This window comes from Hirundo rustica, chromosome Z, assembly GCF_015227805.2.
Source record: "Hirundo rustica isolate bHirRus1 chromosome Z, bHirRus1.pri.v3, whole genome shotgun sequence".
Lineage (NCBI taxonomy): Eukaryota > Metazoa > Chordata > Aves > Passeriformes > Hirundinidae > Hirundo > Hirundo rustica.
The window spans coordinates 35,828,552-35,856,380 of record NC_053488.1 but is presented as its reverse complement, the minus strand read 5'-3'; the positions used below and the strand labels follow the sequence as shown (position 1 = coordinate 35,856,380).

Below are 27,829 nucleotides of genomic sequence, written 5' to 3'. Positions count from 1 at the left end.
GCAGACAGCGTGTTCGGCGGAGGCTTGGAGAGACTGCAGGACAGAGATCTTGTTTTGCTTTTAGTTAGTTTCAGCTAGCTGGGCAGAGAAGTTCCCTGGACTGATTTTTTCTTTTTTTCTCAGGACTGTTTAAACCTGCTCTGGACTGAAAACCCAGGGGAGCACTGGGGGCTGCACCTGCGGCCCACCGGGGCCGGGACCTCGGCATTTTCCAGCAGCGCCGGAGAGACTGGGACTGAGGAGAGACTGAGAGAGAGCCGAGCTACACCCACGGCAAGGACTTTCTCAATTTGCCATCTCACTTCAGAAGGAGAGGTTTTATTGTTTCATATTATTCATTCTTTATACTTGTATGCACTTTGTTTGTTAAGTAAAATAGTTTTTTCCACTTTTCTCCAAAGAGTCTCTTACCGGACTGGTTGGAGGGAGGGGCCACTTGGGTTTGCTTCCCAGAGGGATCCTATTCAGGGGTTTTCTCCCAAATCTGTCCCTAAATCAGGCCAATAACTTAAAATGACCAAAAACAGAACAGTGGGAGAAAGAAGCAAGCCAAAATACGCATTTAACATTTCAGCAAGCTGCTTCATTTTTTGAAGATCAACCTAATGTAAGAGAGTTACGTGAGAAATACTCAAAAAAATCACAGGCATTAGTTAAAAAAAAAAATCTGGACCAGCAGAAAAGCAGCGCTCCCCATTTCAGCAACAGGATCAGATGTAAACTTGCTCCTAGAAACTGTTCTGGATTAAAAACAGAGATCGACCAAAGACAGACCAACAGAGGTTTGACACTACCTACATTTAGAAGAGATGAAAAACATACTGAATAAGGCAACTGAATTACAAAAGAACAATATGGCAGACCAATATGGATTTTTAGAGACTGCCTATCAAAGGGAAAAATATTGATACAATGCGGAAACAGGCTTTAGAAGGGGATACTTCTGATGACCCGTATTGCTCTATTTGGTATACTGCCATATCTAACCTTTTGAAAGTATTTAAGAGCAATCCTAAGATCCACAAGTCTTCCCTGGATACTTCATTATTGAAAGAAGACTAAGATTAATCAATACAATAATGAAACACCTAAGAAACACTGACATTTGTCGGACAAACTTGAAAATCCTATAGGCATAGAAATAAAACAGTTAACATGGGAAAACTACAGATGATACATGCAGAATCTACGTCAACTTTCAAAACTATTACTTTTGAGTAGTTTTTGCAGAAATTTCAGGACTTTCTGTAAATATTTTGGCTTTTTCTAATAGCAAAAATATATCAAATATAAGCCACAGAACAAGAAATAATACCATCTGACCATATTTCCTAACAGTAAGATACTAGGTATGAAGTTGCCCATACTACTACACATACACTACTATAGTGATATTTTCATTTCAGACTTTTATGAATAAACTAGATGAGGAATCATACATGTAAAGAACTCAAAAATTATGAAAGGCCAAGCAAAAGTTTGGTTCAGAGGAACATAAGAATATTAGCAAATAGAACAAACACACAGGCTTATGTCAAAAAGTCCATTGTTGAGTAAAAGCAAGGAAACTTTTTTTGGAAATGATAAGCATCATGGGAAGCTGAACTGACTTCCACATCTAAAGATCTAAACATCTTTATGCACACTTAACAAAAATCACAATGGAACAACATACCAATTTCAGTAATTGAGATAATGCTATTTAACTGGCATATCTTTAATGACTATCATTAAAGATAATATACACAACTAAGGAGCATGTACTGAAGGTAGGAAAAAAAGTAATAGAAAGATCTGGTTTGGAATCTCATTGAATATATTCTTTTAACTTTTGCTATTTGGTTTGCAACTTGGAGTATTTAAAGTGCTGATTTTGAGGTGCTGGTGTGTATCCAAAGAACAGCAATGGGGCTGCTGAAGGGTCTGGAGCACAAGTCCTAGGAGGAGTGGCTGAGGGAGCTGGGATTTAGTCTGGTGTGGCTGAGGGAGCTGGGATTTAGTCTGGTGAAAAGGAGGCTCAGAGGCCACCTTATCACTCTCTACAACTTGCCTGAAAGGAGGATGTAGCAAAGTGGGGGCTGGTCTCCAGGCATCATGACTAAAGGAAACAGCCTCAGAGGACATTTAAAGTGGCTATGAGGAAAAATTTCTTCACTAAAGGGGAAGTCTGGCATTAGAATAGACTGCCCAGGTTAGTGGTGGAATCACCATTACTGGAAGTATTCAAAAAATGCGTGGCTGTGGCATTTGGGGATCTATTTTTGTGGTGATTTATTTATGGTAGTTCCAGGTTCATTCATGGTTGGACCTGATACATTATCTTAGAAATCCTTTTCAAGCTTAACAATCCGGTACTTCTAGGATTCTAAAGGAAATCAACTAGGCCTTCAACCACACCCTTTGTTAGGCTAAAGTATGTTTTGGATAATGCTCTCATCAAGGGGGAAGGGGAAGGATTTCACTCTTCCCAGAAGACACTACAAATCACTATAGCTTTAAGAAACCTCCAACACTACTCCAAACAAGCGCTGCATTTCCTACATGTCCTGCAGGAAGGCATGATGGCCCTAAGACCCAACACACATACAAAACAATTGTGTGATACTGCACTGCAAACAGCCAAAGATACAAACCCAGCCTGCAACAGTCTCTGCAGCATAGACAAAAACCCTAAACCCATTTTCACACCACTTGGCCTGAGGGCCAGGGATCTCCTTCTAGGAAGTATTCATTGAGAACTTAAACGCAGAAGTGAGATTAGATCCAGAAGAACCATTTGGATCTCTCTGAACCGGATCCACACGACGGAATTTCTTCCCATACCAAAGTGGCTTAATGCATACCAGGTCAGACAAAATATTCTACCATATACCACAGCTAAACTGAACAGAAGCTCCAGTGCCACTGCAGAGAGATAATACAGTAATAATATAATATAGTAGAGGTCTTTTTCTCATGACAGAATAAAAAATTCCAATTACAACGTAAAACAGCTTTACAGTGTGATTTAATGCAAAACTGAGAAATGGTAAGGAACACAGATCGTTTATTGAAAAAGTGTGGTATAGTCAGGCATTGTCACAGAACATTATATATGGGTCACTCACAGTGAGTGTTCAAACCAGTTCTTTTCCTTAGAGACACAACTTAGAATAGGTTCCATTATAAGTTTACCTGTTGCAAAACAATGGGAATCCACTTTTCCTTGCCTTCTTCAGCTACTTCCAAAGTATATTTACTTCTATTTGAAATCATAAAAAATGGAGTGAAGGTTACAATTCTAGTAATATTGAAACTGCTATTGTTTATGGTGACACCAACCTGTGAACAGAAAGACATTATTTTAAGTATACGTTTTCAACCCCATTTATAATTCCTGAAAATAATGAAATTCAAACATAGATCTAACTCACTTGATATTCCTTTTTATGACTCTTGCATTTCACAGAACCATGACTTCCAACAGTGTCCAGTGAAAACTGATCAGATAATTCACTATCAGTTACCCTAAGCTGCACCTGTGAAGAAGCACCCTGATTAATTTTCATTTAAAATTATATTGAGAGAGTATGCATAAACATAAGTGGAAATACTGGTGTTTCTATTAAAAAAATCAAGACATAACAACTGCCAGTAGCATCTCACAAATGTATTTTCTACCATGCTTAGTTATAATCCAGGTAAGCATCGTAAGTCTAAGACACTCCAGAGGAAGCAATCGTGGAAGGATACTTCAAAAAAACATCATAATTAAAATTACAAAGGAAAATCAATGCACTCTTGTAATCTCTCTCATATCATTCATCCATCAGTAACATTCAGCATTAAAAAACTCAGGAAATTCAATGGTGAACTTAACCTTAGCATTCTATTAACCCAGAATCAATCTACTAACCGCCACTTCAAGTCTTAATTTTTCAAGTAGAATTCACTGTTCAAGTACTGCAGCTTTTTATTTTCTTCAAAATTTCTGTCTTATTTGGAAGAAGAACCTTTACTGACATAGTTTAAATGTAAAAGGAATTTGTTTTATTTAGCAAACACTTTTCAGTGAACTTCTTCTTTCAAAGTGAGCATCTCTCCCTTAACAACACCTCTAATAATAATGTAAATTTCCTATCTCAAGCATATTTGACAACATGCTTCTTTAAGAACAAAGGTTTTAGACAGAGATATTATAGGTTTCATGACCTTTGCAGAACATAGGATAGAGTAAATACATTTTAAAATATAAAAATGCTTTCATACAACAACAAGGGAGTACAGAGCTGTAAGGTTTGAAAAATACAACACCTTGTTATTTTGACGGAAGTTTTTAGGCTGGAAAGAAAAAAGGAGGGGCTGTTTGTAATCTGGAGGATGCTTGCGGTGAATACCATCTGCTTTGTATTGCAACATTCGACCGGTTTTATTCACCATCCAGTAGGGACTGTGAATCTCTATTATCATCTGCCCAGTTGTGTAGGTCACGTGAACAGCAATATCCAGTTCAGTCTTATCCAGCTCTGTGACACAGTGAAATGTTGTGAAGCTGATATCAGGCAGATTGCTTTTTATATGGTACTCGCTTCTCCAGTTTTGATCAAGATAGTTAAGCAACTGCAAATCTAGTTTTGTTTGGTCCAAGACTGCATTATGAATCTGGGCTGAGCATCCTTCTTGTAAAGTGTCATATTTGTTCCCATTTCCCTTAAAAAGACAAGCAGACACCAAACAGGATACATTTACATGAATCATATACAAAATTCACGTAACTTTTATTTTTAGCTAGCTTTAAAAATTAAAATACAAGCTATTTAGGCACAACTTGAAAATACCTTTTGTGCTACTTAACTATGTTACTTACCTAAATATCTACCTTAAAACAACATTGTGCAAAGAGAACCTTAATGCCTGGTCATCAATATTCAACACCAAAAAGCCCATCTGTCACCAAATTCAAGCACACAAATATTCTTAAATGACAAATTTCCTTAACACAGTATTTTCTTCACTAAATTTTAATTTGTAAAAGACATACAGATCCTGTTACTTTCATACATTTGGTACAAGCTACAGTCTCCAGTCCTAGTAATTAATTATTTGTGATGAAGTTTTACTATTAGATTCTATTATTTGAGTTCAAATACTAAATATTAAGACCAACTGAAAAAAAATCTGTCTCCCAACTGTATTTCTATTATCCTAAGCGACACCAGTAAGGAGTGGGACACAATTATACCAGAGTCATAGAATGAAACGTACAGTTCTGAGGAATCAATGTCTACACCCTATGTTTTACGTATTTTACTCAAGACTGTCTCTCATCTGGCACTGGAAAGAATGCCCATTAAGAGTCAAAGTGCACCTAATTGTTTAATTTCTTCTGGAAAGAATCTGGCAGTAGGCTGCCATTCAAGACAAAACCCGGCAAAAAAGCAGACCTGTGAGCATTTGTTAAAAGCATGTTACTGCTGACAGTCAGTGACTGCACATAAAATGCTAACATAGGGTTGTTAGCATTTTTGCACTTGAGGCAGTCTTCACAGAAAAAGCTGCACTATTTAATTAGGTTCAAGTCACACTTGAGCAACTGAGTGACTATCACAGGGTCCAACTTGTACGGTGTTAAGTTTTACTTTGCATATATATCTAAAGCATGACTTAATAAAACCACATTTCACATTCTGTGATAATATTCCAATTCTGGAAATACAGACTTTAATATACTACATAACACTTGCCATTACAAGATCTGTGAACTTTCTTCACAAATACTCCACCAGAACCCCTTTGCCCTAATCTCTAATTTCAACTAGCTTTCATATTACAAATTGGAAACATCACTCTAATTCAAGCATTTTGTAATTACCTCTACAGAATAAGTTATTTGGTAAGGAAGAAGATTGCGGAGAAGAACAGAAGGCCATAAATGAACAACATATGGAAAATCCCATTCGTCTTCTGCACATAACGAAGTTGTCAATGAATCTTTTACAGGAACAACATTGATGATAAGTGAGTGGTTAGTTGACCTCACAGACTGGCATTTCCTTTGTAATAAACTGTCAACATTTTTCATAATTTCATCAAACGTAATTCCTTCACACATATCATATTCTCCACCCACTCCGTTTTCACTGACTAGTGGTTGCAAACTCAGTATGGATCTGTAAAATGAAAACATTTTTAGACTCTTAACATGTGACTGAATGTTTCAATTACAAAAAAGCACTATGCAACATGGAACTATGGAACATTCTAATATTATTTGTATTTAGGAAGATTTCTGGCAGTAGTTCATTGCCTGCCTTTATCTTGATTAAATGATGGATTGGAGCCCAAAATTTCGTATCTATTGTAACAGTTGAGGTTTTTTGTTCCATACCTCCAGGTGCTTCCCTTACAAAGAAAGGGTTATTGAAGATTCTTATGAAGAGACTACTGAATTTCCTTACAACTGCTGCTCTGTTCCTGTTCCAAGCTAAAGGTCTCGATCAACAACTTACTCCTAAAAGAGATGTCCAGAAAGTGCCCTTCTTTTCAGTCATGTAAGTTAGTTCATGGATTATTTACACACACGGCTTTTATAAGGCAATGGCTTTAATTTAATACAACTGCTCCTGAATGAAGATTTTTTTTGTTTTAACACATTTCCTGACTGCCTGATGGAACTCATTTGCACAATGAATCAGAACATCACTAAATCTGATACAGATGGTTAGAAATATCAATGAATTAATGAATCTACAGTAAAACGTAACTTAAGTAATGAAGAAGATACAGAGCTTTCACTGTAAAAAAATGAGGAAAGCATTAGGGAGAAAACAGAAGAAAAAAGCCTCGGCAACCATAAAAAATCCATCAAAGCAAACCAATCTACCTAAAACTTGGTAACAGTTCAGCTAAAACGTACATTCAAACTCATTGCAGTTTTGTTATTAGCTTGAATGTGATAATAGTATAGCTATGCTGTATGCCAAGTTTTTCCATTTGATGAGACTTTTTTTACATCTTTGACAGAGTTAAAGTGTATAACTTTTAATCTTTTACTTTATAATAAAAAAAAAATCAAAAAATGCCTTTTCTGAAATAAAAAAAAGCTGCACTAATTCACCAAACATCATCCACTAAGAAGTGTACCATGTGAATTACAATCACCATGTTCCAGAATTACCTGAGCTCAGATTTTTTAAAGCTAGCTAATTTAACTTGTTCATAAAAATGGATTTCAAAATACTTTCAATTCAACAATGAAATAGTACTCTGTTTCAGACTACATGCCCTGAGAAGATACTATGCAACAATGACAGCACAGTATTATTTCAGTATTAGGTAGCAAGGGTAAATATTTTTTTTAGCATAATTATATGGATACAGCAATCAAAAATGTATAAACATATTCTGTGATAGAAGAAAAATACAATAAAGTACCTGTAATAGGAAAAGGGTATGTTGAATTCATTTGCTGGTAAAGCAGTCCCTAAACATCTTCCTTCTTCAAAAACATTTAATGGGATTGAAAAGTGATTCCTTATCTATGTAAAATAAAAATCCAGCAACACACATTAAGAAAAAACATAAAGACAAAGTATTTTGAGCTTAATAAAGCAAGAATGAGAAGTCTTGTTTTTCATCTTACCCATACACCATTCAAGGTCAGTATTTCAGAAGAACTGTCTCTAAAACAGCAAAACTTTTATATGATCTGTTTGTGCAGTTTAATGCTATATTTTATTTATGAAATAAATGTATTAACTGCAAAATGCTTTTCAAGGAGAAGCACAAGACTTTGAAAAACCAAAGACAAGTAAATCTCAACTATATGGTTACTTTCCAAACAGTGGTCTCCTAAAAATACAATAGATAAAAGGTTCAAAAACCCATACAGTGAAAGGGTAAGGGAATTCAGAAGTTTAAGGTTAAATCATTAATGTCCATTCTGGGGCACATAGTTATCTTTCTTGCAAACTTTTTTTTTTTTTTTTTTAATTTATTTCTGGGTTAATTTAATGGCATTAATTAGCTTGTAGAAAAAATAATTAGAAAATAATCAAACTGTAAATCTTGTTATTAATCAAGAAATAAATCACTTTGAGCAAAAAAAGCAACTGAAATGTAACAAGAACACTATCTCCATAAAACTGTAATATCTGATTCATCACTGTAGCTAGAAACCATATGCTAATCAAAAATGCTATTCAATCAAAAGACATACACTCAAAGGTCTCACTTTTCAACTGACACTGTACTAAATTTGAAAATAATGTATCAATGGTACAGGATGACGAAAATTAAATAACCTGACTGAAGGATAACCTGTGGGAGCAAGTTAAGATTAAAAGAAGTTTGATCACTTCATACAAAGCAAATAGTTCAAGACTAAAATTAGAGCCAGTATTAGTTAACATTACTAATGAATTATCCTGATCCAAAATCCAATTGATGTCCACCTGCATCCAACCCATCTGTCACTTTGAAAATGCTTTTTATTCTTGAAAAATCAAACACAAAGCAATGTTATATGGACCATTCAGGTAAGTTTTCAAATTACATTTTTTTGATGTTTATTTAAAGACTATAGAATTGTTTTCATTCATTAAAAATTTTAATGTATAGATATATAATGACCTGAATAGGGGAACGTATAGTTATCATCTTGCTTCCTTCAATGGTGTCAATTTGACTCACAATGGACCTTTCAACACCTGATTCCTTGTGTCTCACTTTGTAAATACATCGACCCACTTTAGTCAACGGAATCTTTTCCACAGCAGAGTGATTGTGTGGACCTAAAATTCACAAGATGAGACATGAAACACTCAAAAGGAACATAAAGAAAGAGTTGAAAGACAAAAATGTACATTCAATAGAATTTTCTGTGTCATTCAATCTAATAATAAAAAAAACACCCGCCAGATGAAAAAGCAAAATCAGCATTCTTAATATGCTGCTCTTGCAGTGTTACTAAGGAAACAGCAAAGATTCTTTTCTCGCCACAAGGAAAAGTGTAAATGAGACCATCACTCAAATATTTAAGTGGGTTTTGCTACTGCAAATAAAATTAGTGCCTCACAGGAAATGTTTACAAGATGTAACAGCTTATTAACAAGGTACAGGTCTTATATTGTAAAAACAATTCAACTAATACATCATATGGTCGAGCTTGAAAAACTGCCAATTGCTACAATAAATCAATTCAAATGTAAACAAATACACCATTAAAAATAGCCAAATTTTAATTTTAGCTTTAACTATGGTTTAAAATTATTTAAAACAATCTTTTTTTAAAAACTACTCCTCTTAAGAGCAATCTCTGTAAACACACATATATACAAGACTCAATTCTAAAACAAGAATTATTTTGAGCAGTTGAACTCTGCAATACCATATAAATGCAAACAGTATCAGACAGCAATAAAGATGCTACATAAATAATTTATCAGAGTAGAAAACCTATGCTGCAAAAATTAAGAAGTATGATTTATACAACTTTAAGCCATAAAGGCTAGAGCAGAATTTAAACACTGCCATGGATCTAGAATTCAGTGAGACACTCCTTTCATGTTATGTTGTCCTCCAGAATTTATTGACCTGTACAAGAAACTATTAAGTATGATAAGTATTTACAAAAACAGAAGATGCATGAACTTTGGAACTTACAGATCTGAATGTAAAATCTCTTGCTACTCAGTGTTGTCATTGCTGTAAACTGGTCACTCTCATTTCTAGTTCTGACAAATTCCATATTTAAACACTCCTTGTCTTCTAAATGAAATATTTTTGCTCCAAATTCAACATTAAGGACACTAAAGGAATCACTAGGTGAGACCGTGATGGGAACTCCTAAAGAATTTATTATTACAAATGGTGCTCGGTCTTTTTTGAAGATGTCTGAAGTTTGACTAGCTGCTTCAGCAAATGCCTAGAAAGCAAAGAATTGATAAAAACCATGAACATACTGAGTAGAACATCACCAAGATGATCTCTGCAAATATTCATCTAGCAATTATAACAACGCATAGTTAAGAAATCTTTCTTACCGTGCCCAAGTTACTCAACATTTGCAGTCCTAACTTGGATAGTGTAATATTGAGCTGGTCTTTTGAAGAAACATTTATTACTGTTTTATATTCTGGAATTTTGTAGTTCTCTTCTTCATCATCATCTGATTCAAACAGCGCTTTTTTAGCTTTCTTCATCTGAAAGGAGATGTTCAAAGAATTCTTATCTGACCACTCATTCTGTAGAAGAAAGTTCCACCTCAGGACTCTCCCTGTTTCCCTTTCCCATTTCTATCTCCTGCCATGGTTTTCCTTTTTTTGCTGTTGTTTACGTTTTTATTCTCAAATAATAATGAAAGGGGAGAGAATAAGACAAGAGACAAATTATTTATTCAGGAAGTCAATGAAATTTCACTAACAGTAGCTGAATTTATGATTATTCAAAAGGAAATATATACTAACTCCTAACATATCCAATAAATACTGTGTGATAATATTCATCTTAACCTCTTGAGGAACACTGTGTAAAATGGTACACATAATTGACTTCCTAGTGTTAACAGTATCCAAATTTAGTCTTTATGTGTTTCCAAATCAAATATCTACTTTGTTTTCACTTGGTTGAAAGAAAAAATAAAAAAAACTGACGGAATACATTTCTCTAGCCTTCAACACTTCTGGAAATTATGTATTTCCAAATGTTACATTTCATATCAGGGTGAGAAGACATGAGGTTTGACTCATTATCCTCTACCTCTCTCCTGTATTATACCTTGTACCTTTCTGGAAAATTGTCAGGGGTATTTTTCTTAACTGCAGTATCTCAGTCCATAATCTTTATCCTTCTAAGGCTATTACTGTATAAAGTTTTTGCTAATGATAGTCCTAGGAAAAGGGTGGGTCTTCAATTCTGAGGAACCTCTCAGGTTAAAGATACCTGAACAGTTTTGGAAAAAGTCAGGAAACAATGAAATGAAACAGGTAAGACAGAAGGAGGACAAACAAAAGGTATCTCCCATCCTTCGATAACGCCTTATCCAGTTTGAGACCAGAATCCAGACTATTTAGATGACAGATGAAAATGAAGTGGTAAGAGCACCACTCCCACGGTGTTCTTTGTGCTACTCAACAGCTATCAGTTTTTCCAGTACAATTCTGCTACACATTCTATTGTGGAACAAGCGCAGTGGCTTGCCTTTCCAAAGCCAGTGAATGCATCATTAGCATGTGGCCTAATAGGACAAACTGATACTAGGCTGTTATGATTACGTCATGCACCTAGAATAAAATTCTGCCAGTAAAAGAACAGTATTTAACAGATCTGTGAGTCTGGATCTTTCCTTGTGTAAGAACTGGTTTTGTTTACTACTTAAGAAAAAACTCTCAGTAGTTCTTTCCAAATATATCAAAAACCAACAAGAAGGAACAAAATTGTTAGAGTAGTCTCAGAAATAAAAAGTGGAGAGCATTTATTTTTTCTAAGGTAATGTAATGTGATATTTGAATTCAGCTTTGGAAACTGTACCTTAATTTCAAGAGTCCATGGCTTGAATAAGTCAGTCTTCTCAACTTCTAGAGGTTCAAGCAAAGGTTCCCACACACCAAACATCTCATTAAAATAATGTACCTATCAAAATCCACAAATCAGTTAGGAATTTACATAAAACTTAAATAAAAACTTCTGATTTACAATATATCATTATTTTGGTCATCTAAAAAGTCATAATCAGATTGCACTTTCAGCTGCTACCATAAGATGAAACAAATGCATTAGAGAAATAAATGAGGCAGCTAAGTCTCTACTGCAAAGTCCCTCATTCCAAATAAGTGGTAAAAATTGTGCCACTTAAACTATGATTTTGGCTTAAATGTTAGGCACACTGGAATTCAAAAGCACTATAAATAAGGAAGAATTTCCTATAATAATCACTGAAATTTGTCACTAATTTCCAAACATGGATGTTTTATGAACAGAATTTGTACCACGTTGTATTTTAGAGAAACAATACATTATATATTCTACTGTAATATTAAGTGAAGATTATTAGATACTTTTAGCCAGCTGCCATTCCAACATGTAACACAACAGGACTTTAGGAACTTGCAAAGAATGTAAATGTGAGGCTGTGTAAATTACTATGTCATTAATTAACATTACATCTGATGCATAAGATTTTCATTTTAGCTATCTTAGCATCATTCCCATGATGCTCCCACAATACATATCTGCAGGAATTTAGTCATCAAATATATGGGTTATTTTTCTTTAATTGGCTAAATAACATGTATATAAGACTTAGACAATAGGGTTTAGCATCCTATGAAAACTTCTGTTTCTTTTTGTAAGATTCCTCACCTCTAACTCAAGACGAGAATGTAGGTTGATTAGAGTACTCCAGTTCTTGACTTCTCCAACAAATGAGGACTTGGCTAAAAGCATTGGCACTGTTCTGTGCCCAACCCCAGCTTCAAGTGTTAGAAAAACAGATTCTATATTAATTCTCAATGACTCTCCTGTGGGAACCAGTTCAGTGTTTGGATTTTTATCTTCATTTTGATTAGTCTCTTCAAGAAACCACATTTTCAGATTTTTAATATCTTTCTTATTCCACAGATCAGGAGGAATTTGACTAATCTCTTCTTTCGTTGTTTCTGTAGTTTGATAAAGGGCTGATGTAATAGTAATTACTGTGTTTATGATTATTGGTGAAACCTACAAATAAGAAATTGGAATAACTGGAAATAAGAATCTAGTACAGAAACAGCTAGTTTCAGGCACAAAAGTATGAATATGCTACAATAACAAAACACTTCCATTTTCAACAGGACTCTCATTCAAACATACTTCACTTCCATAAGCAATATTTCAATCTTTTCAGACTTGCAACCCCTGCCTTATTTCAAGATGGAAACTTTCTAAACTACATTATTCAATTATTTATCTGAACACTTCAAAAACTTCTCTCTGCACACCTGTCATTTTATAAAACACAGATTTTAAAACTGAAGCATAGTGACAAAGTTGTTCATTTTCAATATTATTCATTTTGACATGCTCAACAGGTAGGTGACCTAATGAAGAACAGGAACAATTTCTGACTTCAGTCATTCCTGAAGCAACTTCATAGCCTGCTAAGTGGGAAGCAGAAAAATAAAAACACAATACAAGTCTACTTACTTCTATTGTTAGAGATTTAATGGTTAGATCAGCTGTCTGTGGAGTAGTACCTGACTGTTTCATTTCGAAGAAGAAGTCACAAGGCTGCAATACCTATACAATAAAGTAAAAACACATGTCATATAGAGGAAAAAAAATATTCAAAACTTATTGAAATCATATGCATAAAAAGTACTGAAAGGGAACTTACCAATATTTGGTTCTTCAAAATTAAGATAAATCTGAACACTACTGACATGATGAGAGAAAAAACAAGTATCCAAAAGCATTACCTCAGCCATTCTCAATGAAGACTGAAATGTCAGCTACAGTAAAAAGCATTACACTTCAGTAACTCAATTCTTACAGTAATGTCTGCAAATGCCTTCAGTGCACTGCACCATCAAACCCCAACTTCTGAGGAGAACCAGTTTTTCAGTTGCAACACAGCATCAACACAGTTACAGTTTTCCTGAATAACAATAAAACTGTTTGAATTACAATAACTCAGATCAAACTTCGTTTTGCAATCAGTCCCTGAATGTTTTCACTTGCCAGAGTTTACCAAATCAGAGGAATGCTATTAACAAAACCAGTGCTGTGCTATGAATAGAACATGCAGATGTACTTAGACTCTACTGACACTGTACAGAGAGGATAATTTTTTCTCCAATCCCCATCTAAGATGGGCAGTCTTTCAAAAACTATAATTTCAAACCATATTGATTCTGCAATCTTTTCTGATATCTCTGTCCATATCTGAATCAAATGCTGGAGGCATAGATATACCCTGAATCAGTTATACCACACTTCTCCCAAATGAGTTTCACCTAACACAAGTTTTTGTCCATATTTTTTTTATTCTATTTCACCAATTACCTTTTTTTCCTACTCTGTATTACATTCAGGAATTAAAAATAACAGATTCCTCTTTAGACCAACACACATATGAAAAATATACAAAAACCTCCTCACCATTCACATCCAGAGGTTAGTTTCCCTATTTGGCATCTGGACATGACACTTGGGGATATGGTTTAGGGGTGACTATGGTAGTGCTGGGTTGACAGTTGGACTAAGTGATCTTGAAGGTCTCTTTCAGTTTTGATGATTTTGTCATCAAAAGGATTAATTCATCCAGCCCAACTACTTTCTGTCTTAGGTTACAATGTAAGATGTACCCAAAAGTATATATTCTAATATCATTCTCATAAGCTGTTAAAACCACGTGGGGCAGTGTTTCTTATCTCCTCCATGGTGCATCCCTGAAAACTCCCTCCAGGGGCTATCTTTTCTTAATGGGCCAACAACTCACTGCACAACTCAAGAATTACATCATCCCATTGCGACATTCTCCACCCAGGGGAAGGAACCAAGCATTCCTACCTGGATATGATCTGAGGTTAGGAACATCACAGGCAGCCTTATCCAATGAATTCCCAGAGGACAAGAACTCCATAACCCCCACTGGACCTTCAGAGGAAGACCAGACCCTTCTACAGGATCAATCCTTCAACAGAGCCACATCTCCCACTTCAAGAGGACTGCAGCCACCATTTAATTGGACTGCTACCAACACCCTGACCAACAGCGTGTCAGGTTGTATTCTGACTCTGTCAGGATTTCTGCATTATTGCATTTATTTTAATTTGCCTATCAAATTCTGTTTCTGACTTGGGATCTCCACTGGTTTGTTTTCAAACTAACACACTTTCCCAGACTAAAATTAGATTGTTTACAGAAAACCTGGGTTCAGAGGTTTGCTTACACATGTTTTCAAAAGGAGCAGTTATGCTCCTACCTGCAGGTAATGGGTTTTGGGGGTTTTTTTGACTCTTCTCAAGAACTTTCTGCATCTTTCAAGGAAGATACTGTTTTAAGCACTAAAACTAGAGTCCTCTGAAGTTTTTTTTCCCTATAGCACAAGCATCCTGTCAGATTCAGGTCTTTTTCCTTGTTTGTACACTCTGAGATAAAAGATTCCATCAGAAGATATTCCTGTAAGAGGGAAAACCTGGTGTGAACCCTTCCAATAGCTTTCTAGAAAGTAACATTTATGCCACATTTGTCAGCTACAAAAACAGAAGTCAAACACCTTTGTATTGTATTGTAGCTTTCAATGCTAGTGCATCGCTTTTGAAATTATTAGATTAACATTTTAATGCAATTAAAGACTCGGTATACTCAAGCAGTAAACTGAGGTGCTATGATTCTACCTGAAATTAAGATTAAAGGGAAGACCCAGACCTTTCTGCTTATAGCTTTGGTCTTTCCTATATTACTCCATAAGTAAGCAGGCACTAACAAGAGAGCTGAAAAGATTTGCTCTTCAAAACTTATCTGTGGTCGGAGGACATGGGTAGCTGTTGTATACACAGTCAATTTGAATATTTTTCTCTAATGCAACAATATCATCACAGAGTTAACTGAGGAACAGTCTGCTGTAAAAGGCAGAAAAGCCATAAGAAACTCCAGGAGTCAATACACTTCCACCTGGTTAGTAACTAACAAGTCTGATTCTGTTGCCAAAATATAAATAGGCAGTTTTAATATAACAGATCTGTGGACCTTAACATAGCTATTTAATACAAAGTTTTAGACTGACAGCATTCCAAATTTACTATACAGCACTTGACATAGCATACACTTACAAAATTATATTTATTGGGCTTACATGGGATATGAAAGATAATTAACATTTTACTCCTTGGGGCTCTGCGTTGTAGCTTGTCATACAAAGCAAACCCCAATGCCACAGATCAAGATGATGCTTTAAGCATATCAGACAAAAGAGAATGAAATCAACAAAATATTAGCCAGAAAATTTTACTCATAACTGTAAATGTATCCTACTAAACTGCAACATACATTTTAATGATGAACATTTCAGAAATTCTTGTATTTTAGTAGTGTAAGTTACACAGCACCTTTTAAATACACACTGTATGGTTGGAAACTCACCGTAGTAATGTTACTTCTCCTTTCTTCTGGAAGAAATGGGCATGCTTTCATCTGTATCTCTCTAACAGCAGCTGTCATGCTGTACCTTTCAGGGCTATTTTTTATGAAGACCTCACACTGTGTTGTAACCACCAATGCAGGAGCATCACTTCTTGTTAAATCAGCCACAAACACAATCTCTGGATTTTTAACAACAATGTTCATTTCCATCATAGATACAGGCTGCACAGATGCTTCAGAAATATAAATTACATTAGTTCAGCTGTTCAAACACTCAATTTCAACTATTTTATTATTATTTTTATAATTAATATTATTGATTACAATAATTATTTAATTCTTGTAACTTACAGGGGGTAAGATCTAGCATAACTAGTGTTAGCAAATCTGTAGATCCCTGCTGACATTTCTAGGCTCTTCATTGCAGGCACAAACCCATTTAACATCTAATTACTCTTGGGTGCAACAGAAGACTCCACAAAGCTTCTGTATCAAAATGAAAAGGGTAACAGTATCACCACTGTTACTAACTCTGACATAAATAAATGTATCAGCTTCACTCCATACCTACATCTCCGGACTCTGATAAGAGTCTTACAATAATGCTGGGCACATTTTCTGCTCTCTGAAGTAGCAAACCCTCATTTTTCCACAGGGAAATAATGCAGCATTACTGATGCCTAATGTAAACACTTGCATAAAAAAATACAAAATAAAAACACACTTTCATATAAGACTTCCTTATCTGTTCAGACTTTGATTATCAGCAAATAATCCCAGCAGGTCTGGCTGAGAGGGACACAATTATGATATTTAGGGGACAGGAAAACAACACCAAAAAACCCCAGGGACTTGCTTTGGCATACCTGATGAGAACTACCTGACGCCTGGAAGCATAAAAAGAATATTTTCTGTTCTGAATCTCTAATGGACCCATTTTTGACGTCAAGTACTCAAGCTAAAGTCTGTTTTCTAAAGTGCACATCAGTGGACAAATGAAATTATATTTCTAGGCAGCAATACCAGGCAGGCCAATTCCATGTGTAAGCACAATACAATATGCACCACTATTATTCCCCTTTTATTTTAAACATACATTTTTAGGTATCTTCTTTCTCTAGTAAGACAAGACTTAATTTGGAAACAGACTAAAGGTCATTAATCTATTTCCATGATGCAAAGAAAGCAACATCAATGGTTACAAGCTGTTCTATATATATAAACATAGGGAATAGCACAAAAGGAGCACTGTATTTTTTACGTAGTATTGCAATACCAAAATTAAGCTGATATTCAAATACAGATTTTAAACTATTTCTGTTGTATACTGGTATATACCTTGGTCCTTGGAAGGTATTGACTGTTTGAGATTTCTCTGTGCAGCAGCACTTTCTGCATTAGCCTTTAGGAATATATCTGCTACAGTAAGTAGAAACTCCATGCTCGCACACAGGTATATCTCTTGAACAATAACGTCAAGAACAGTGCCATCTCTCCCCTGTTTGTAGTTTACATCCACCATAACTTTCTTTTCAAATCCATGTTTCATTTCCACCATTCTGGAACATAATTAAGGAGGCATTTAATGAAACAATAAAAAGCTAGCCACAAATACTGAAAAATACTCAATGTTCTCATTCCAGATGCAATACATTAACAGAACTGAATTTAAAAAGCAATACAAATAACTTTAGAACATGACTGATAAAAATATTTACACAAATTTTATGTAATTTTAAAACTAAGTGGAATACCATACACTAGTAACTAAAGGTGTTTATAATTTTAGCAAGCCAAATCATATTTCCTTGTTTACATATCAAAAGTATTACATTTCATTCACATTTGTTACTATTCATGAAACATCATCTCAGTCTTAGCACTTCATTGAAGCGGAAAGTGAAATTGTTTTCTATGCACGTTTATTAAATTTATATTTAAAGTTCAGTTTATTTAATTTCTGTATCTAGCACTGGTCTCTCAAAGATACATGGAACAAAAGGCATGTGAAAAACATAAATCCCCAGTAACATGTACTTTAAGAAGCCCTACACTAAAAGATTTGTGCTTTTAACAAAATACTAATAAAACTGAACATTAGGAACTCTTTGTCTAACTCTAATAAATAGTAAATTATGTAAAATTACAGACCTCGGTGTGGCTTTCTGGATTGACTGTCTTTTATCATCTAATGTACAGTTTGCCAGTTTGACTGAAGCATTCATTGAACCATCTGATAACATTTTCAGAGCAGCTGACATGAGAACTAATTTAAACTCTGCAAGCTTCAAAAGATCATCTCTCTGATCCACACTGTTAACCTGTTCAAATGAAACATTTGTAGATTTTGTTACAGATAACAAAAATAATATATAGATGTGATACAGAATTTTATTATAATTATATTTTCAATAATAATAAATTCAATAAACCCACTTCTAATTCAAAAGTCAACCACAATCAACAACATACAAGAGAATTTTTTCAAAGAGCAAAGCTTTGCCCTTCTACCATCCCTCTAAAACAAGCTTACCTAAGTGAGAGACCAAAGTTTATAAGAAATTACAAACTAGCCTGAAATCTGGTAACAAGTTTTGTAAGTTTAAACCAAGATGAATATAAAAGCATTCCTACTGACAAATTTAAGAATCTTTCTCCACTATTTTCTGTGTGTCCATGTACCCATCTCTACATGTAACTAATGAATATGTTTCATTCCCTGCATACTTTTCTTCCCAAACTATATTTTAAATTAATATAAATTTTCATCAGATTCTTAGTCAGGCGACAGAAGATGCCACGTATTATGCGCTACCACAGGTTATTCTATTTCCTGTAGTATCTGCCAAGAGATTTAGCTAAAATAGCTGTTCTCTCATTTCCATCACATTTGTTAATATTGCTAGAACACACTTCCTCTATCATAAATTAAGCTATACTTGTTCAGAATTTCCAGGACTCTAGGCAACCTTCAAGCTGCTCTTTGTAACCAAACTTATACTTACCTGTTTTGAATTTGGACTATACAACACTAAAGTCAGAGAGTCAAATCTGAAGTCCAGTTTTAGTGTTGTTTTTATTTTCATAGGTGAATGCAATTCCACCACAGCTGATGTCACAACAGTTACACCTTTAAGGAATCAGAAAAATAGTTAATATTAAGAAAATTACCTGACTGCAAATAAGGAAAAAAAAACCAAAACAAAACATCCTTGCTTATGACCATAAAGACAGCAATTTCCCTTTTTCCCCACATGTAAATCCACCCACACTTAACATGTGTTTATCAGGCTCTATGTAACTACTTTTGGCAAAATCACACAATGTTTGAGAATATAAAACACTTCTCTTACATATTCTACATGAGATTTTTACCATTTTAAAAACACAGATATACAAATTCCCTTAATATTCCATGGTGATGTGCGCAACAGTGTTACAAAGAATACAAATTTACTTTCATCCTCATTTGTTCATCTGCTGGTTTTCATGTTTAATAAAGGAATTCAACAAAAGATGGTTTCCTTAACTTCACTTGCTTTTCTTTCTAGTGTGTTCTGAACAGTCAGTGGGCAGTGACATGTATCAAATAGGAAAAACTTTCAGGGATGCCATCATTACAACAGACAAACAGATCTAAATCAGATTAGCAACAAATATTCCAGCATATATAGGAAAAAGTAAAATAGCAGCTTTCCAAAGTTGGGATGTTAACCAATGCAGACAACAGACTTTTAAGAACTGCCTTGCATTATGGCCAGGAAAACAAGACCCTAACATTACATGTTATGCTCCAAACCTCACTACAGTGGCTCAGTTGCCCCTATTCATTATTATTACTGTCCGATATAGCTCAAACCACAATGTCAAGATAATAGGTCCACTGGCAGCCAACCAACCTCATCAGCCAAGAAGGCATGTAGTGACAGCAGCAGGGAAACCCAAGACATGGGAGAGACCTGGCAGGGCCCAGGAGATCTCCTAAGTGAGGCCTACATGGAGAGGGCCTTGCCAGAGCAACCAAGAGAGATTTAACTCTGGTGAGCATGAGCAACTTGGAGCACAGCGAAAAGGCAAGCAAACTGGAGATGGCACATCAGAAAGATGTGGCACAGTACTTGCTGCAGCAGTTCACATGGGCAGAGCATGCAGGAGGGCAGAGTAACCCTCCCAGCTTCTGAGGAGAGCTCATCTGGTGGTTTTCACCTACCCCACGAGAACAGACACAACAGTGATCTCCATAAAAACCACTGCTGGCAGAAGCACAGCAGAACCCAGAACAAGCTTTCTCAGAAGCATGCACCTGTTCAGGTCTGCAGCTACAGGGAGTGTTTGAGCTTGGCATTAGCACCAAAGGGCAGAAGAGACCACACTTGTGTGCAGTGGAACCAGGTGCATGATCTGCTGAGCCTGATGGCTGAGCTTAGAGAGGAAGTGGAGAGGCTGAAGAATATCAGGGGGTCTGACAGTAAAACAGACTGGTAAAAATTTCTGAGAGAAATGCAGGAGGTGCAAGCTCAGCACAAAGTCAGAGGAACTCTAACACTCTTGTCATCAGACAAAAGGAAGGGATCTAAAAGAAAAGGGGAAATGGAAACAAGTCCCTGGTGCACACAACAGGATAATCACCTCCTTTGCCTTCACAGGTAAACTTAGGAAATAGGTATGAGGCTCCAGAACCTGAGGGTGAAGCAAATGATACTGAAGATGAAGGTCTACCTGGGGAGTTGCCCAGAGCAAGTCAATCAACCAAATGCATCACAATTTCAGGTTAAGAAAGAGAGAAAGAAGAGTACTTGTGACTCTCTTCTAAGGGGAACTGCTGCCTTCCTGGGGTTCAGGTAAGAGGTGCTACTAGGAGACAAGATCTGGAACACAAGTTGTGTTCTCTCCTGCCCTGTCAAGAAAATCATGCAGACGAACACCTTGGTAACACAATTCTGTATTATAATCAGAATTTTGGGTCTGTTCATCATGGGTCAGTTTATAGAACACTGAGCCTCCTGGCACCAAACAGGGTCCTCCTGTCTCAAAAGAGAAAAAGGATTTTAGCTCAGGAGTTAGCAGGGCTTGTTAAGAGACCTTTAAACTAGATTTGAAGGGGAATGAAGAAATGAGCAGGCTTGACAGAGATAAGGTGTGGGAGGGGAAGAACTACAGTGACCACCCAAGCAGCAAAAGGAGGCTTAAGAGGGAAAACATTTAGTGAGTATAAGCATCCGAAGATGTAACCACACGACAGACTAGGGGGCATCTCTTTGCACAACCAAATACTTCTATAATATGCCTCTAGAACTATGCACACAGTATGGAAAACAAACAGGAGAAATGAGAAATGTATGTGCAGTCAAAGGACTTTGACTTAATTGCAATTACAAAGATGTGGTGGGATAACTCACATGACTAGAATATTGTCATGAAGGGCTATATTCCGTTTAGGAGAATCACTCTATGCAAGGAAACACCCAGAATGTATCAAGCTCTGTCTTGCAGTGGATGACAAGCAAATCAAAACCAAGTCAGGATAAAAGGGCAGACCAGTAGGGGCGACACTGTTGTGGGTGCCATCCAAGCAGGAGAAGGAAGTGGATGAGGCCTTCTGCATGCAGCACAAAGCTGACTCAGAAACTGATTCTGTTGGGGAACTTTAACTACCCTGATACCTGCTGAAGAACCTCACTGTGAAACAAGAACAGTCCAGCAGGTTTCTGAAAAACACTGATAGCTTCCTGTCATGGATAGTGGAGGATCCCCAGGGAATGTTGTAGCTGCTAAGCCTCACACTAACAATCAAGGAAGGCCTTATGGGGGATGTGAAGGTTGGGGGCAGCCTTGGCTGGGTGGTGACCATGAGACTGTAAAGCTCTGTATTGGGTGAGGAGTGAACAATGCAGCAAGTAGAGACTGTAACCATGGACTTCAGGAGAGAACTTTAGTCACTTTAGGGAGTTCTCTTGAAAGAACCCATTAGAACAGGCCCTGCAGGGAAGACAAGTTGATATTCAAGGCTCAAAAACTGGCATCCCAGTGCAGGCCAATGACCAAGAAATCAGGCAAAGGAGCAAGAGGCCTGCACAGATTAATAAAAGGCTTCTGCCACTGCTCACACATAAGCAGGAAATATACAGGAGATCTAAGTGGGGTGAATCTACTTGGAATACATATAGAGAGGTTGTCAGGGTAAGGTAAGACAGTGATGCCCAAGGCCATCAAGAATTAGATGTGGCCAAAGATGTCAAGGACAGCAAGAAGGGCATCTCCAATAACAAAAGTAAAGCTAAAGATAATGTGGAACCATTGCTAAATGGAGGAGGGACATTGCTAGCAGAGGAAGCGGAGTAACTACTGAACATCTTACTTCTATCAGTCTTCACTAACAAGACCAACCCTCAGGAATCTCTGACCCAGGAGGCTGGAGTAAAGGAATGTTGGAAGAAAGCCTTTCCCTTGGTCAGAGAGGATTGGGTTAGAGAACACCGGTGTCATCTTGACATCCAAAAGACCATGGGCCCTGATGGGATACATTTATGAATGCTGAGAAAGCTGACTGCACACAATCATTTTGAAAGGCTGTGGTGGTTAGGAGTGATGCCTGAGGACTGGAAGGAATCAAATGTCATCCTAGTCTTCAAACAGGGCAATGAAGGAGGACCCAAGGAACTGCCAGCCAGTCAACCTCACATCAATCCCTGCAAAGGTGTGAGGTGGAGTGCCTCATTCTGGAGACCATCTCTTCCACCCCCATGGAAGACAAAAGGGTGGTCAGAAGAAGTCAGCATGGATTTACTTAGGGGAAATCATGCTTGATCAACCTGAATGTCTTCTATAATCAAATAACTACCTGGATGGTTGAGGTAAGAGCAGTGGTTACTGCCTACCTTGACTCCAACAAGGCTTTCAATAATGCCTCTCACACCATCCTCACAGCCAAACTCAGCAAGTATTGCCTGGATCAGTGGACAGTGAGGTGGACAGGGCTGAAAGTTACGGACAGAAAGTTTCAAACAGAACTTCTTTCCTGTGCAGACAACCACACACTGGCACAGATTACCCAGAGAGAGGTTGTGGGGTCTCCCTCACTGGATTTAATCAAGAATTGTCTGGACACAATCCTATGCCATGTGCTCTGGGATGACCCTGCTTGAACAGGGAGGTTGGACCAGATGACCCGCAGTAGTCTCTTCCAACTTCTGTTAGTACAGGTTGGCAATGATTAGGTTGAGGAAAAAATCCTAGAGCAATTAGAAAGGACTTCAGGATGACTGGTTGAAGGCACAGGAGCATAAGGTGGTGTTTTCCTTGATCCCATCAGTAGCAGAGAAGAACACTGAAATGAACAGGAGGACCCACCAGATGAACAGATTGCTTGAAGGCTGGTGACGTCAGTGGAATTTTCTTTTTTTGACCATGAGGCAATTGATGGAATACCAGGACTGCTGGAGACAGATGAGGTTCATCTGCCTCAAAGAGGTTTCTTTGCCTAAAGAGAATTCCTAAAAGGATTCTTGCCCATGAGTTGGCATGGCTGATTAAGAGGGCAAACTTAATTATTCTGTGATTCTACAATATTGATATACACAAATGAATGCGGCATCCATTTTTAAATGCAATATATTGACAATAATACCTAAAAATGCCAGACGATGTAATTTCAGAAAATATTACCTGCAGAGTGCTGAGAAGTACCATGCATTTCACTAGAATGAGTAGCTGACGCTTTTGATTCTGGCAAAGCTGTTGATGCACCAGAGCTTTCACCTGCATTTTCATTTAGTGTCCTTAGTATTGTGGTAATATCTTCCTGACTGAGAATTAGCTTTAAAAAAGATTGGAATGAAGTCAGGACAGCTCTCTTCATGTAACTTTTGGTAACTAAAATCTAAGCTTACAAATAAACAGATTTTCTAATCTGAAAATCTAAGCTTTCAAATAAATCTCATCAGAATCTCTGTTCAGGATGCTGAACATTTTTCTCATATTCACACAACTCCTTACAGTAATTTCTAGAAATCAGAAGACAGCCACACATTATTTTGTTTTCACCCACAAACCTTCCTTACCAAAGTACAATTTAGAAACTGCTGTCAGAACACCTACACATACTGTTTGACACTTCACAACCTTTGTATTTTTTATGTTAAATTTAAATTTTGTTACATTTAAATTTTAATTTACGTAAAATTTATTTTAACAAATCACCCGAGGATGAATCCCATCTGGTCTCATAGATCTGTGAGTGTCTATGTGGCACAGCAGGTCACTAATAACTATTCAAATAGTACAAATACGAATAGTTCAAATTATATAAATTCAGCACTGCTATTGAACAACCAGTAAACCCCAACTTTTCCAATTCTTCATTGAAAGACATTGGCAGGTAAAAGGCTAGAACAGAATAAGCATTTTTAACTAGGAACAATAATTCATAGTACAAGGACTGCCTGAGAGAACTTAAGTTAGAACAGGAATCTATTCATTTCCTTTTCCCCTATGAAGCAACAAAATCTGTTCTAGCTCTATGTCTTGAAATCAAACAATACCTTAACTATTGAGCTTGACTTTTATAGAGAAAAAATTAATCTATTTTCCACAAATAGTTTAACAGCTGCTTTCAGAAACAAGTGCTTACATTCATAGGCTTGAGTCGGCCAGATATTTCAATATCGGGAACTTCATTATACCATGCAGCAGCTAAATTTCGTTCAACAGCTACTTCCAGATTGACTGGCTGCAGCAACTGTACTTCAGTTTGCAAAGAATCTTGTTCATAGTAAGATCTGTGAAAAGAAGCAGAATACTTCCAGCTTTCATAAATTTCACATGCTGAAAACCACATTTCTGTCTTTTCCTCATCTTTTTAAAATAATGCTATAAAACTGCCTTTATACTACTCCAAGTAGCTCTAGAAGAAGCCTTATTCCAACAAGCAGACCTCCCTCCTTTGCAGGGAGGAGGTATCAGGCACATACCAGGCATGCAACACAAAAGTCTTGCCAGTCAGGACCTTTTACTTGCTCTCCAGTGGAGAGCAAGACCTTTCTCCAGTACTCTTCAACTGTGTTTGAAAAGCCCCTTTCATGCCCTCTCCCTCCACGAAGCCCCTGAATCATTTTCAAACAGTTCTTTATGGCTATCTAACTCAGTACCTTTGCTGCTATGCATAACTTGAAAATCCCATCAAAACAGTCTAATACGACTAAGTATAGCCTGTCCCAAAGTAATGAGTATTGCATATATCTATAGTACTACACAATTTACCCTGAACAAACACTTGCCTCTATTTAAAGATGTGCAGATTGCTCTTTTTCATAAACCATATGTTTTCATTGCTTTAAAAAAATATTAGTTTGCCGTTATATTCCAAGATAATAATCTGTCAATCAACAACCATTAATTATTTGGCTACTCCTTGAATCTCTCTAACTGAAGAATCCCAAAAGGATAAAATTAATTTTAAAAATATTGACATTACTTTACCTGTATAACTTCAGTTCACTCAATTTCACAGTCATAGAGTCAATAACAGGTGGGAGACTACACCGTGCTTTTGTTTTAGCAATAAAGAATTGGTTCTTCACAGTGATTAGACCAAGATCAGCCACCAGGACATTTGCAGACATTGCTGACTGTGGAATTATCACAACAGGTGCTTTGATATTGATATCTAGCGCCAAACGGGAACTACGCTCTGCTAACCCTTTTACACCTGTAGCTGCTTTCTCTGCTGTTCGAACAGTTGCCTCAGTAAGAGCCTCCTTGGCAGCTTGAAAGTTATTTATAAAAGCCTAGGAGAGGAATACAGATCACAGGAATTAACTATTAAGAATTACAATACTTCAAAACCACTATGAATCATAGTTATTTAAATAGCAAACCATCCTAAAATGCTTTTTTGCAAGACAATTTTTCCAAATTCTTTAATAGGATAATCGTCTCTCAAATATGATAAATAATGCATATATATAAATAAATTTCTATGCTAAATATTTGGAAAATTAGATGGTAAGGGCAATGACCTTGTAACATGACTTGTAAGAATTACATTTTATTTAATCATATGAGCAGCAAAAGATTGATTTACTTGGCAGAATTTATGGAAAGGGCATTAATTTTCATGGTTTCTTATTTATACTTCAGTGTTATAAATAATGAATGGTATGTATATTTAACAGCTGTCACAAATCATCTAAGAAAAAAATTACTATTAACAATAGTAAGCCTTTTTGCTTGCTCATCCACTCCACAGTAATCAACATATGTACAAGGAAAATAAACAGCCCAACCATCAATCCCAGTAAAGTTTTTACAGTAGTACATAAGAGTTCTTACACAAACGGACACCACCCCAGATGGAACTCTTAGCCCTTTCTTGCTCTGACAATTTCACCTGGATGCTAAGAAACAGTATCCAGAAAATTTAACTTACCAAAATAGATGAAACAAACTTGTTGACAAAAACAACTTGAATACATCCAACAGTTAGGTAAATGCGATTGTCAACGACATCCATATTTGTATATGCAATGCCATCTGTAGCATTCACATATGATACCATTCTGAAGTTGAAGACTTCTTTTCCTGTGATGTAAAGAGCCTTAAGAAGAAAAAAAAATTAGTATCTACTGCAAAAACTTAAGATACTGGAGATATTTAACTTTAAAACACAGTATAGTAACCCACACCACTAAGACACTTTCACTTAAAGTATTTCAAAAATATATGAAAAAAAATCAAATTAAAAAAATCCATTGAAATAGCTGAAACAGCTGAAATAGCTGAAAACATTCAGTTGACATCTCAGCTTGAATAATTCTCTTCACTAAAGTCAACATAGTAAGAGGCACAATGAGCAGCTGAGTGTCACAGTTGTGTCAGTCTAATAATTACTGGTTGTGGGAGCAAAATCAATCTGTCATATAGAGAATGCTACTCCCAACAAATACATAAAACTTGACTGAAAAAAGTCCCAATAAAGTAGAGTCTAAAAATAAGTTTAATATAGCATCCATTAAAAAAAAAAAAAAAAATTCAACTACACATGCATTTGCCTACCTTTTTATACAATGCTGTCTCATCAGAATCCACAATAATGATGTTCTTCAATTTTGCAGTCACATCAGTTGCTGCTTTCTTCATGATCACTTGGCTATCCAGACCTCAAAAACAAGACATACAAAATCTATACACTACTACAGTTACAAAGTTTTGTGCCTTTGTGATTAAAGTTTTGTTCCTACCTTCAATGTGAATTTCAGCTATTCTATGGTTTTTCTCTCTGATAAAAATACGCAAACACGATAAATCCGCACAGATAATGAGGTCAATGACATCTTCACACTTTGATTTTTTTGATGCTATGGGAAATAAAAAATAACAGAAGTTACCATTCCTCAATGAGGACACATATTATATTTTGGTGTCTCTTTGAACTGCACAGCAAGCAAGTATAAGGTAATAACCATAAGACCATCAAACGCCTCAATTCATACCAGGAAAAAAATGATAAAAACCTGACAATAATTTATGTGTTTTCTATTTACCTTGACATAGTGCCTCCAATATGTAGCAAAGATATGCCTTGACCTATATGTCAGAAAACTGCACATGGCTAAATACACAACCCTATAAATACATGTAATTGTAAGCAAAATTTCTCATATCAAACATCATTGACAAATTTGCAAAAATAGAAAATACGTTTGTTTTATTCCTTACTTAAGTGAAGTGA

At 36.2% G+C, this 27,829-nt stretch overlaps 1 protein-coding gene across 3 annotated transcripts in view; it reads right to left on the bottom strand.

The window, feature by feature from the left end:
• Positions 1-27,829, bottom strand: part of VPS13A (vacuolar protein sorting 13 homolog A) — a 105,280-nt gene that overhangs the window by 34,085 nt on the left and 43,366 nt on the right. For all 3 annotated transcript variants that reach the window (XM_040091293.2, XM_040091294.2, XM_040091295.2), the window contains 21 exons: positions 27,339-27,455; positions 27,154-27,257; positions 26,528-26,695; positions 25,579-25,886; positions 24,731-24,878; positions 23,767-23,917; positions 19,107-19,231; positions 18,253-18,422; positions 17,440-17,660; positions 16,102-16,334; positions 13,162-13,254; positions 12,340-12,696; positions 11,509-11,610; positions 10,023-10,181; positions 9,643-9,904; positions 8,611-8,771; positions 7,414-7,517; positions 5,852-6,149; positions 4,294-4,689; positions 3,414-3,518; positions 3,175-3,321 (listed from right to left, as the gene is read on the bottom strand). In XM_040091293.2, the coding sequence (XP_039947227.1) occupies positions 3,175-3,321; positions 3,414-3,518; positions 4,294-4,689; positions 5,852-6,149; positions 7,414-7,517; positions 8,611-8,771; positions 9,643-9,904; positions 10,023-10,181; positions 11,509-11,610; positions 12,340-12,696; positions 13,162-13,254; positions 16,102-16,334; positions 17,440-17,660; positions 18,253-18,422; positions 19,107-19,231; positions 23,767-23,917; positions 24,731-24,878; positions 25,579-25,886; positions 26,528-26,695; positions 27,154-27,257; positions 27,339-27,455 (3,929 nt within the window). The remainder of the gene's footprint in view (positions 1-3,174; positions 3,322-3,413; positions 3,519-4,293; positions 4,690-5,851; positions 6,150-7,413; positions 7,518-8,610; positions 8,772-9,642; positions 9,905-10,022; positions 10,182-11,508; positions 11,611-12,339; positions 12,697-13,161; positions 13,255-16,101; positions 16,335-17,439; positions 17,661-18,252; positions 18,423-19,106; positions 19,232-23,766; positions 23,918-24,730; positions 24,879-25,578; positions 25,887-26,527; positions 26,696-27,153; positions 27,258-27,338; positions 27,456-27,829) is intronic.